The sequence below is a fragment of the Saccopteryx bilineata genome, chromosome 3 (genome assembly GCF_036850765.1).
Source record: "Saccopteryx bilineata isolate mSacBil1 chromosome 3, mSacBil1_pri_phased_curated, whole genome shotgun sequence".
Taxonomy (NCBI): Eukaryota; Metazoa; Chordata; class Mammalia; order Chiroptera; family Emballonuridae; genus Saccopteryx; species Saccopteryx bilineata.
Window position 1 is genome coordinate 42,888,615 of NC_089492.1, and position 13,104 is coordinate 42,901,718.

At 39.5% G+C, this 13,104-nt stretch overlaps 1 protein-coding gene across 2 annotated transcripts in view; it reads left to right on the forward strand.

Annotated features, from left to right (window-relative positions):
• The window catches only part of CDH17 (cadherin 17), a 102,099-nt gene that overhangs the window by 80,131 nt on the left and 8,864 nt on the right, over positions 1–13,104 (forward strand). For both annotated transcript variants that reach the window (XM_066266056.1, XM_066266054.1), the window contains exons 13-15: positions 2,153–2,397; positions 5,591–5,721; positions 8,047–8,286. In XM_066266056.1, coding sequence (XP_066122153.1) covers positions 2,153–2,397; positions 5,591–5,721; positions 8,047–8,286 — 616 coding nt within the window. The remainder of the gene's footprint in view (positions 1–2,152; positions 2,398–5,590; positions 5,722–8,046; positions 8,287–13,104) is intronic.

The window sequence follows — 13,104 nt, forward strand, 5'->3', positions numbered from 1 at the left end:
AGGTGCTTATATCTGTGAACATCCTCTCTTTAATCTCAGCTGGTTTACAACATTTTATATCTTGTATTTTTATATTCTGTCAATTGCTTCTTATTTTCTATATCTCAAATGACTTTATATCTTCACAATAATTCTTCCTCTTTCATAGGGGCAGTCTTTCTATTGTACATTCTGTTGAACTATAAATTGGGCTGTAATGTTGTGTGTTTGTGTATATGGAGGAAAGGGGTTTCTGGAGAGTGGAGATCTTCTCTGAACTCCTTTCCACCGGAGCCCTCAAAGGCTCGAAGAAGACCAAGGCTTTCTCATCTTTATGTTTTCTAACTGATATATTATGGGTACTGGGTGCTCTTTGTCAAGAAAGAGATGAGAAACAATGATGAATATAACACAATTCCTCCTCCCAGAGAGTTTATAGTTGGCAAGAATCTATTTATTTTATTTTATTTTATTTTTCATTTTTCTGAAGCTGGAAACAGGGAGAGACAGTCAGACAGACTCCCGCATGCGCCCGACTGGGATCCACCCGGCACGCCCACCAGGGGCGATGCTCTGCCCATCCTGGGCGTTGCCATGTTGCGACCAGAGCCACTCTAGCGCCTGAGGCAGAGGCCACAGAGCCATCCCCAGCGCCCGGGCCATCTTTGCTCCAGTGGAGCCTTGGCTGCGGGAGCGGAAGAGAGAGACAGAGAGGAAAGCGCGGCGGAGGGGTGGAGAAGCAAATGGGCGCTTCTCCTGTGTGCCCTGGCTGGGAATCGAACCCAGGTCCTCCGCACGCTAGGCCGACGCTCTACCGCTGAGCTAACCGGCCAGGGCCAAGAATCTAAATAGATAATGAAACAATCATACTCCTGGGTCAGGTCCTTTGAGATTGCAGAAGATGCGGAGTTTGTCTATGGGGATGGAGTGTAAGGATTAGGGAAGCCAATCTGGGAGATTGCAGAAGATGCAGAGTTCGTCTATGGGGATGGAGTGTAAGGATTAGGGAAGCCAATCTGGGAGATTGCAGAAGACGCGGAGTTTGTCTATGGGGATGGAGTGTAAGGATTAGGGAAGCCAATCTGGGGAGGACAGCACTGAGCCAACTTCTGAGTCAGGGGGAGAATTTTTTTCCCCAGATGTTAAGGAAGTGCAGGCTGAGCTAATGCAATCATGTGTCAAACCTTCCATGAGTTTTTCTCTTCACAAATGGATATTACCATTCTGTTTAATCAATTATATAAATGGATATAAACTAAAGTTAAAGGACAGACAGCTCATCAAGAGGTGGTGGGTATCCCTGAGACTCTAACAAGGCTATATATCCTCTCTCTAGAAAAAAGTTCACATACATACAGTATTTAGATTTTGGTTTCTAGGGTATCATAGATCCCTGGAAGCCCTTTAATTCCAGTTAAGAAGCCCAACTTTAGGGGTTATTTCACTCTTTGGGATTAGGAATTTTCCCCCACAGAATCATGGACTCTATGCCTTGAGGAAAACCTTAAATGTCCCATAGAACCAATTGTTTAAATGATATTTAAGTCCTTTCTATGCTAGCCTGTCACGTATTGTTTAAGTCTATTTTTCAAAACTTTCTAGAGTTGACAAGTTATTGTTTTAGAAGTAACTCTCTCTTGGTAGCCCTAACTATTAAATTATTCTTCACACTAAAACAAAATTGGTTTCTTGCCCTGTCTGGAGTGACCTGGAACAAGAGCAGGTCATCTATCTTTTGATTATCTCTTCTAACTTCTACCTCCCATGAATTTAAGGACTTTTTTGGGGGGTTTGGATCCTGAGGTTCCCAGAAAATTATTCTCTGTATAATGTGGAAATCTCTATCTAAGCATTTCCCATACTGTCTTCTTCTTTTGAGAGAATCAATAAGTTTCTGCTGAATGAATGAACAAACTGTCCCAGGGTTAAATAAATTTGAGGAGCATTGCATTGATTTGCTCTTTTAGGAGAGTATTAATGCCTATTAGCCCATTAAAACTTCTGATAAATCCTGTAGCACAGACTTTTTCATGGTTCTGTTATCATTATGAGAAGTAGGTGCTGGTTGGCACTGACTTGAGAACTGTAAGTTTTTAAAGGAGAATAAGGAATGGGTCTTTAAAGAGAGTTAGTCACCCCAAACTAATTTTCTTTTTCTTTTTTCCCTACACAGCCTCTTGATTTTGAAACAGCAGCCGTTCACAACATTGTGTTCCAAGCAGAAAATCCTGAGCCTCTGGTGCCTGGTGTACAGTACAATGCCAGCTCATTTGCCACATTCAGTCTTTTTGTGACAGATGTGAATGAAGCACCTCAATTTTCCCAGCATGTATTCCAAGCAAAAGTCAGTGAAGATGTGGCTATAGGCACTAAAGTGGGCAACGTGACTGCCAAGGATCCAGAAGGTCTGGACATAAGGTAGAGAGCAAGGCTGGGCAAGCCTAGCTGTGCTGTGACCAAGGCCAGTGGGAAGGAGGAAGGGCTGGCAGGGGCAGAGGAGCTGGCCTTACTCCAGGGCTCTCTCCTCAAAGAGCAGCCGGTGGTCTGAAGCCATAGCCAGTACACATAGTGAACTTGATCGTAGTTCCTGCAGGGGTCAGTAGCCTGGGTGGAGAGGAGAGAAAACCCAGGCTCAGGAAGTGGGAAGCATGTCAGGTTCCATCTGGGCACTCACTGCAGGTCCCACTGAGAGCTGGGAAGTTCAGCAGATCGGGTCTAGAGACAGGGCTGCCTAAAGCCAGGTCTGAAACAATCCCAGGGGCCCAGGTTTGGGGAAGAGTTCCAGCCCAGCCCCTAAAGCGGACTGGAGGTCTAGACTGAGAGTGAAGCAAAAGTCCAACTGGACAGACTCAGCCACCTGGCAAGGTTAAGAAAATCTTCTGGATGCGGTGTGTCTAGGTTCCTGGGCTCTCCGGGGAGCAGATCTGGAGCAACAGACTTATTCCAGGGCACATCCCTGGGAGGCCGGTGCTCAGGCTGAGGCGGTTAAACAAATGTGTAAATCCTTCATCTTAGCAAGTCTCAGTCATTTTTTTTAGTGCAGTAGGATTCACACAGTTTTGCCTTAAAAATGTACAATGAGAATTGATATCCCCAAGAAATATATGTAGAGATATATATCTCTATCTGTATCAATGTCTATCACCTCTTTTTTTTTTTTAATTCAGTGAGAGGAAGGGAGGCAGAGACAGACTCTCACATGCGCTCTCAACGAGATCCACTTGGCACACCCACTAGGGGACGATGTTCTGCCCATTTGGGGCATTGCTCTGTTGCTCAGCAACCAAACTCTTCTTAGTGCTTAAGGCAGAGGCCATGGTGCCATCCTCAGTGCCCAGGACCAACTCACTCCAATTGAGCCATGGCTGCAGGAAAGGAAGCAAGGGTGAGAGAGGGAGGGGTGGAGAAGCAGATGGGCGCTTCTCCTGTGTGCCCTGACTGGGAATTGAACAAAGGACATCCACACGCTGGCTGACACTCTACCACTGAGCCAGCCAGCCAAGGCCTCTATAACCTCTTTAAGGTCACATATTTAATGAACACATAGACCCGACTTAAACCTAGATCTTTTACTCTTATTATATAATAGCCCTACTGTCTAAGCCATGACAAATAGTTCAGCATGACTTAAACCAAAATATGTGGTTTTAATGATAATACATTAAGTTTCTGTAAACATTTGAAGGGAGTCTTGCCTTCCAAAGAGCTGTCATTTAAGCCCTTGGAATAAATTCGAAGACCTTTTTCTGATTGTCTGTCAAGAAATAAAGTTCTCACCCACTGTTTTACTCTATTAGTTTACGCCTTCTCTAGTTCTATAAAGAAGGAAAGACCCGTGGGGGCTATACTATGATTTAGCAGTCACAAATTCTGATGGGAGGACACATGTTTATAATTTCACAGCCATTTATTGTTCATTACTTGTACACAGAGCCTAACACTGTACTTTGCATATTAAATATACTAATATTGGAGAAAAATAATTTGATAAACTAATGCATCATAACTTTTTTTTTTTTTTTTTGTATTTTTCTGAAGCTGGAAACGGGGAGAGACAGTCAGACTCCAGCATGCGCCCGACCGGGATCCACCTGGCACACCCACCAGGGGGCGACGCTCTGCCCACCAGGGGGCAATGCTCTGCCCCTCCGGTGCGTCGTCACTCTGTTGTGACCAGAGCCACTCTAGCGCCTGGGGCAGAGGCCAAGGAGCTATCCCAAGCGCCCAGGCCATCTTTGCTCCAATGGAGCCTCGGCTGCGGGATGGGAAGAGAGAGACAGAGAGGAAGGAGAGGGGAAGGGGTGGAGAAGCAGATGGGTGCTTCTCCTGTGTGCCCTGGTCGGGAATCGAACCCGGGACTTCTGCACACCAGGCCAATCCTCTACCACTGAGCCAACTGGCCAGGGTGATAACTTTTTTTGTATCTTTTTTTAAATTGGGGTGGCACTGGTTAACAAAATTATATAGGTTTCAGATAATTTTTTAATCATTATCTTTTCCTGGACATGTAGGTTGTTTCCAGTTATTATTATTATATCAAATGTTTTAAATATATGTATGCATATAATTCTTTTAAGTTGTTTTTTTATTTAGGGAAAATTTCCAGAGGCGGAATTCTTTGTTCCAAAGATATGAATATCCTTATGGCTATGATATGTTGCTTTTCAAAGGGCTGTACTGATTGGTTTTCCTGTGGTTCTAGTTTTGTCTCTCTCAAATTCATCTAACATGTACCAATGAATTCCTCTGAGCACAAATATGACTATGTCACCTTCTTGCTTAACACCATTCCATGGCTGCCCACTGCTTCCCGTGATGTGTCTCTTTCTAGTCTCTCTGGCTTCAACTTTTCCATCCACCGCTTCCCATTTTTATCCCAGCACTGCTGGATTGTCTGACTCTCCCACACTGCAAGCCTCTCTGCATTAGCTTGTGCAGTCCCTTCTGCTTAAAGCAGCCTCCTTTTTCTTACCTTAGTTATTAACATCTACTCCTTCAGAAAGACCGCTCTGATTTCCCATGAATTTCTCTGGGGTTCCATAGGGTCCTTTCAATTGCATTTACCACATTTCACTGGTATTGTCTTTCTCTGGGATTGTCTCCTCTACTGGCCTAAAAGCCCCTTTTTGTAATCTCCTGTCTTGGTTCACTGCCTGATACTTTCTCAGCACTCTATAGATGTTTGCTGAATGAGAGAATTCACTGGGCTACCAGCAGCCTCTGAGTAGCTACCCATTCACACATCTCCACCATTGGGTGTTCAAGTTTTCTTCGAAGGGTGGTTTGCTAATCAGTTTTATAAGATACTTCCAGGTTGTTTTTATTGGAATTGATTGCCAGAAAAGTTTAACTGCTTTCCCCCCAGAGTTTGTGACTATACCTTTTCTAATAAAACAAGTATAACTACCACTTTGTAAAGATTAGTAAATCCTCGTTTTGAAGAAAAACAGTATGCAAACAAAACATTAACATTAAATAATGATATTTTAAATGTGTGGTAAATAATATGCAATAGATACTGTTGACATAATAGCATAGTGATACATAAACTATCTTCATATTTTCATGTAAAGTAATATGGGCTTTCTTTTGCTCTTTTTGCTGTATGAAGTTATTCACTGAGAGGCAACATGAGAGGTTGGCTTAAAATTGACCCTGTCACTGGTGAGATCTTTAGCGCGGCTTTGCTGGACAGGGAAACAGAAAGTCTGTATCGGGTACAAGTGGTGGCAACTGAAGTAGGTAAGCAAAAAAAAAAAAAAAGGTGACGTAAATGATTGGGACACATCAATAGCAAGAGGAGGAAGGGAAAGTGGATGGGAAAGTTTACTGGATCAGCTTGTCAGAATATCTTATAGTGGAAAGACAAGAAGGGTACAGAAATGGAGGGAACTACTTCCTGGTTTTGTACAAGGTGAGAACTACCTGTGCCCTGGTCATCGGCAGGGCTGTTTCTACCGGCTGCGTAGAGTTCATGGGTGCTGCCCACTCTCGTTTTCTGAAGGAACTACAGCTCTAGGAAGGTTGCTGTGTGCTCACTCAACTACCTGCTTTCTCCAAAGTGGTTGAGGGTTTCTCCTGGAAGTCGGGTCAACCATTGCCTGGTTGACTCACACCATTACTTTCTTCTTTAGACTAAAAATTGCAACACCTCAAGTCTCATCCTTTTTGAAATAAAATGTTTTATGCAGTGTTCTCACCTGATTTGTGCCAGAATCACCTGAGAAAATTGGTCAGTACAAACACAAGGAGTTCACACACTGATTCTGATTCAGTAGGTTTGAGTGGCCCTGGTTGTCTGTGTTTTGATGAAATAGAGTGAACTTTGGAAAGACTTATTATTTAGATAAGCCAAGGATGTTTGAATCATCCTTACGTAAACTTCGCATCTCATTTAATTCAGTTGTAATGATGTATATCACCCACTGGTTCTGAATGTGGAGTCTTATGGAATTTAAAAAATTAAAATTGAAATAACTTCACAGAAATAGTATGCTTACCAGTGATAAGACTGGTGATTAAAACATTGCGTTTCTTTGCATTTAAATGGAATTTTTCAACTTAGAGTAAGAATTCTGTTCATCTTATGCTGATTAGAGCCTCTAATTAGATAGTAAATATATCTGCTTGGTTCACAAAAAAATGAGATTTGAACAAATTATGATTAAATAAATGCAGTCTTAAACCAAAAAATAAACTTTTAAAACGGGAGGTCTAGGTTTGGAAGCTGGAATAGGAAACGTTTCAGTAGGTGGGAATCATAAAAATGTTCCCATATGTGAAGAGATTAATGAAAACAAAAGTATTGCAGTCAAGTGAAACCAACGAGGATAGAAATGCAGTGTGCTGAATTTGGAAGTGGTGTGTGTGAACGGAGGAGCTTTGCTGAGACAGGTCGGGCACTGGCTCTCTTTCTCATTTGTTTCTAGTTAAGCACATTCTATATACTATCACATTGTATACTGGTACATTTTAGACTCTTGATTTAACAGCTCCCAATTAATCAGGAGGAAGCTTCTGACTGGGCCTTCATGCTGTACGTTCTGCTATAACATACTCTGGTGTCAATACTACACTTTGCATAAAAGGCCTCTCACAATTTAGCAGATTTATAAGTCAAAACCAGGGGTTCAAAAACCCCGCTCCATTTTGCAGTTGTGAACCCTGAATGATCTAATAGATGAAGTGACCTCACGAGCACTGTGGTGTTTCCTCTCTTAGTGAAGTGTAGTCAGGGACATAGAAGACAGTTAGAAAGAAAAGCGGTTCCAGGGTTCACTGGAACTGGAGCAGGTTTGAGCCAGAAATGGTAGAAACAGTATCTGTGATTGAAGTCAGGAAGAATGAGAACAGTCCGTGTTTTTACACTGAACTGACAGCCATGTTTTAAGCACTCAGTATAATGTTATTCCTGATACAACACTTATTGATCATATTTTATGGATGAGGAAACCAAGGCAATAGCAGTTGAGTAACTTGCTCACAATCACACAGCTACCAACCTTTCAGGCTACAGAATCCAAATGTTTTACCACTCTACCATAGTTAATAACAACTGTGTAGCCCTGCACTATTTTCTAAGAACACTAGAAAATAGTGGCTTTGGGATCCTCACAAAGCCACACGTATTACATACAGCTGAAGAAATGAGGCTTAGAAAACTTAACGAGCATGCCCAAGTCAGTGTTGAGGAACAATGGAAGGCGTGGGCTCTCCTATCAGACCTCCTGGGTTGGAAGCCTCTCTTGCTGTATGATCTTGGGCAAGTCACACAACTTCTCTGACTCTCAATCTTCTATCTGTAAATGTAAATTAGAAATATTTTGAAGTAATGTATATAAAATATTAGCACATACATCTTAGTTATTATTATCATTATGATTTTTTAACCAAGAAATGAAAACATGTCTGATTCTAAATTTGTTTTCTCTCTACTACCTCAATATACCCAACTATTTAAATTGTATATTTTTAAAAAAGAAAGAAAGAAAGAAAAAGAAAATATTCTTTCTTGTTAAGGGGAAATAAAGAAAGCTGACACTCTGTTTCAATCACTCAATTCCTTAGGTGGATCCTCCTTGAGCACCACGGCGGATTTCCACCTGACCCTTACAGATGTGAACGACAATCCCCCGCGGCTGGTGAAGGAGTACACAGGCTTGTTCTTCTGCTATCCCCTCAGACAACCCGGAAGTCTCATTTTCGAAGCTACTGATGATGATCAGCAGTCATTTCGGGGTCCACACTTTACATTTTCCCTTGGCAGTGAAAGCTTACAGAACGATTGGGAAGTTTCCAAAATCAATGGTGAGTTGTCAAAAGTACATGGAGGAAAACTCTTATGGATGATGAAGTCAGTTTTTATTTGCCTTGTTGTGTTTGCAACACTTAACACAAAGCTTTTCCCCAAGCACCAGGAAGGAACTTCATGCTTTAGAAACCTGCACAGGGAAGCTTTACAGAGAGGAAAAAGCCTTGGCTTTGGAGGAAGGAAAGATTGTTTACACCGAGCCATTGCACTTAGTTTGTGTAGATGTATAGTTGGACAATCGGAGCAGCATTTGCAAAATTTCCATTGACAGTTGAGAAACAGATTTCATAATGATTTTTAAAAACAGCTTTATTAAAATATATTAACATATAATAAACAGCATATATTTAAAGCATACAATATTATGAAAATTGACATATGTATACAACATCAAATGCAGTCAGCACAAGATAAGAATATTTTCACCACGCCCAAAAGTTTTAAATGCCTGTTACAATCCCTTGCCCCTCCTCCATCCTTACGTAACCGCTGATCTGCTTTCTGTCCACTGTAGATTAGTTTGCATTTTCAAAGATTTTATCAAAATAAAATTATACAATATGTAATCTCCCTTGACTAGCTAATTTCTCCTAGCAGACTTATTTTGGATCTTAGCCATGTTGTTGTATGTGTCCAACTTCATTCCTTTTTATTGCAGAGTAGTATTCTATTATGTGACTATATCATAGTTTGTTATCCATTCACTTATTGTCATTTAGGTTACTTCCAATTTTTGCTGTTACAAATAAAACTGCTATAAACATTTGTGAATAAGTATTTTGTTGGAACATATGCTTTCATTTCCTTGGTTAAATATCTAGAAGTGGAGTGGCTGAGTCAGATGGTAGCTGCATGGTTCAATTTTAAAGAAAATGTCAAATTGCTTTCCAAATAGTTTGTAACATTTTATATTCCCACCAGTGTTATGAGAGTCCTCAGCATTCTCCTCAATACTTGCTATGCTCAATCTTTTTATTTTTTATTAAAATTTTTTTCCATTGATTTGCAAGAGGGAGAGAGAGAGAGAGAGAGAGAGAGGGAGGGACAGAGGAAAGGGAGTGGGATATTAAGAAAGAGAGAGAGAGAGAGAGAGAGAGAGAGAGAGAGAAAGAGAAGCATCAACTTGTTCCACTTAGTTGTTCCATTTAGTTGTGTACTCATTGGTTGCTTCTCATATGTGCTGTGCCTGGGGATTGAATCTATGACCTTGGAGCATGGAGATGATGCTTTATCCACTGAGCTCTATCCACTGAACTTCCTGGCCAGGCTTATACTGTCTTTTTTTAAATTTTGTTATTTTTATTTTTTTATTTTTCTGAAGCTGGAAACGGGGAGAGACAGTCAGACAGACTCCCGCATGCGCCCGACCGGAATCCACCCGGCACGCCCACCAGGGGCAACGCTCTGCCCACCAGGGGGCGATGCTCTGCTGAGACCAGAGCCACTCTAGCGCCTGGGGCAGAGGCCAAGGAGCTATCCCCAGCGCCCGGGCCATCTTTGCTCCAATGGAGCCTTGGCTGCGGGAGGGGAAGAGAGAGATAGAGAGGAAGGAGGGGGGGGGTGGAGAAGCAAATGGGCGCTTCTCCTATGTGCCCTGGCCGGAATCGAACTCGGGTCCCCCGCACGCCAGGCCGATGCTCTACCGCTGAGCCAACCAGCCAGGGCCTCTTTATCTTTCTTATACTAATACTACACTGTTTTTTTTTTTTTACTCTAGTTCTATAATAAGTCCTAAAATTAAGTAGTATAATTTTTCCAACTTTGTTCTTTTTTGAGATTATTTCATCTGTTGTAGGTCTTTCATGTTACTATATACATTTTAAAATCTAGCTTATCCATTTCTACCAAAAAAGCTTATGGAGTTTACAATGGGGATTGTATGAATCTGTAGTGAATTTGGGAGAGAATTAACATCTTAATAGCATTGAATCTTTTAACCCATGAACATGACATATGTCTTCATTATTTAGGTCTTTCTTAATTTCTCTGAGCAATGTGGTTTAATTTTCAGTGTGTAATTCTTGCAAAATTTCCATTAAGCATTTCACATTTCCCCCTAAGCATCGTATTTAAAATTTTTTAGTTTTTAAGTAATGTCAGGCTATCGGAATATAATTGATGATTGTTATGTATTGGTTTTGTATCAGTTCTTTCTCTTTTTTAAGATTCCATAAATGTTCTACATAGACAATCATGTTATCTGTGAATAACAATTTTATTTCTTTTTCAATCTGAATGTCTTTATTTCTTTGGCTTTATTACTGGCTAAAACCTTACATAGAATGTTGAATGAAGGTAGTGAGAGAAGAAATAACCTGGCTTGTTCCTGATCTTAGGAAGAAAGCATCCCATCTTTCACCATTAAGTACAAAGTTAGCTGTAAGTTTTTGTAGATAACCTTTATCAGGTTGAGGACTTTATCATTTATTCCTAACTTGCTGAGAGATGTGTTTCCTTTTATAAATTTAAGATTGGATGTTAAAATTTTCAAGTGCTTTTTCTGCATCTATTAAAATGATTTGTTGATTTGTAGGGGTTTTTGTCATTAATTGGTGAATTATATCAATCAACTTTGGGTCTTAAACCAGTCTTCTGATCTTGGGATAAAGCCTACTTGAAATATTAGCACTTTTATATTGTTGGATTTGATTTGATATAATTTAAAAAAGTTTTGCATCTATATTCATTCACAAGGCACATTATTCTACACTTTTTTGTAGTGTCTTTGTTTTGATGTCAGAATACTGCTAGCCTCATAAAATGAGTGAGGAAGTGCTCTACCTATTCAATTATCTGGAATAGTTGTGTAAAATGGTTTGAAAGTTTGGTAGTGAAGCCATGTAGGCCTGGAGTTTTTGTTTTAGGAAGTTTTATCTACAAATACAATTTTAAAAATTGATACAATGATATTCAAGTTATGGATCTCTTCTTCATTGAGCTTGTAGTTTGTATCTTTCAAATAATCTGTCTATTTAATTTGATTTTGTCTAATATATTGGCACAAGTTATTTATAATACTATTTTATTATTCTCTTAATATCTGCAGACTAGCTAGTGATGTGACCTTATTCTGATGTTGGAAAATAATATTTCTTTTTTTTCCCTGGTCAGTCTGGATAGAGGTTATTAATTTTATTGATATTCTCAGAGAACCAACTTTTCATTCCATTGATTTTTCTCTATTGTGTTTTTGTTTTGTATTTAATTGCTCAGATGTATAGTATTTTCTTTATCTTTCTTATGCTACATTTTATTTTTTCTTGTTCTAATTTCATTATGGTATAAGCTGAAGTAATTAAGAGCTTCTTTCTTTGTTAACATAAGCATTTAGTATTATCAATTTATCTTTTAGTTCCAGTTTAACTGCATTCCACAAAGTTAGATGTATTTTGTTTTCATTTTTATTTAGTTCAAAATACTTTCTAATTTTTCTTTAGATTTCTTCTGTGACCCATGAGTTATTCAGCAGTGTGTTATTTAGTCTCCAACTATTTGAGTTTTTCCTATATCTTTCTGAATACTGATTTCTAATTTAATTCCATAATGACCAGAGAACATTTGGCTGGGATACTTTTCAATTTATTGAGCCTTTTATTTCAGTACTCAAAAGATATTTCTCCACAATATTATATATTGCATTTTTTCCTTTTTGTTCCCTGAAAATGTGTCCTTTTTTGCTAGGCACTTTTTAAAAAATTGTTTTATATTTATCAGTTACAGTTGCTATATAATATTATATTAGTTTCATGAAGAGGTGGATTAAGGTCGGCTGAGGCCTTGGGCACAGAAGAAAATATTGGGCCCCTTAAAAAAGAGAGAGAGAGACAGGGAAAATAAAAATACATGTTAACCATATTTTTAAATAAATAAAAAATATTATGTACTATTAATGTTAAAATTGCACATATGAAACCAAACTTGGTCATTAGAAAAAAGTATAAAGTTGGGGTTTTGTGGGGCCCTTCAGAAGTTGGGGCCCAGGGCATGTGCCCGTTGCACCCGCCATTAAATCCGCCTCTGGTTTCATGTGTACAACTCAGTGATTAGATTTATATAACTTACTAAGTGATCACCCTGACAAGTTTCACAACTATCTGATACCATACCTAGTTATTAGAACACTACTATTTTCCCTATGCTGTATTTTACATCCATCCACATGACTATTCTGTGACGACCCATTTTTACTGCTTAATCCCTTTCACCCCTCCTCCCCAATCCCTTCCCATCTGGCAATAGTAAACATGTTCTCTGTGTCTATGAGTCTGTTTCAGTTCTGTCTTTAACCTCTTGCATTTTAATTATGATGTGTCTTGGTGTATGCCTCTTTAGATTCATTTTGTTTGGAATTCTCTGTGCTTCCTGGATTTTTACGTCTGTTTGTTCACCAGGTTAGGGAAGTTTCCCATCATTATTTTTTTGTTTTCAAATAGGTGTTTAATTTCTTGCTCTCTCTCTTCTGCCATCCCTGTTATGTGAATGTTGGTACACTTGAAGTTGTGTCAGAGGTTCCTTATACTAGCCTCATTTTTAAAAAATCTTTTTTGTTGTTCTGATTGGGTTTTTTTTGTTTTGTTTTAGTGTGTGTGTGTGTGTGTGTGTGTGTGTGTGTGTGTGTGTGTGTGTGTGTTGCTTCCTTATATTCCAAAATGCTGATTTGATTCTTGGCTTCCTCTACTCTACTGTTGATTCCCTGAAAGTTATTCTTCATTTCAGTTTGTGGATCCTTCATTTCTGACTGGTTCTTTTTTATGGTTTCTATCTCTTAGCTAAGTTCCTTGAGCATCCTTATAACCATTGTTTTGAACTCTGTA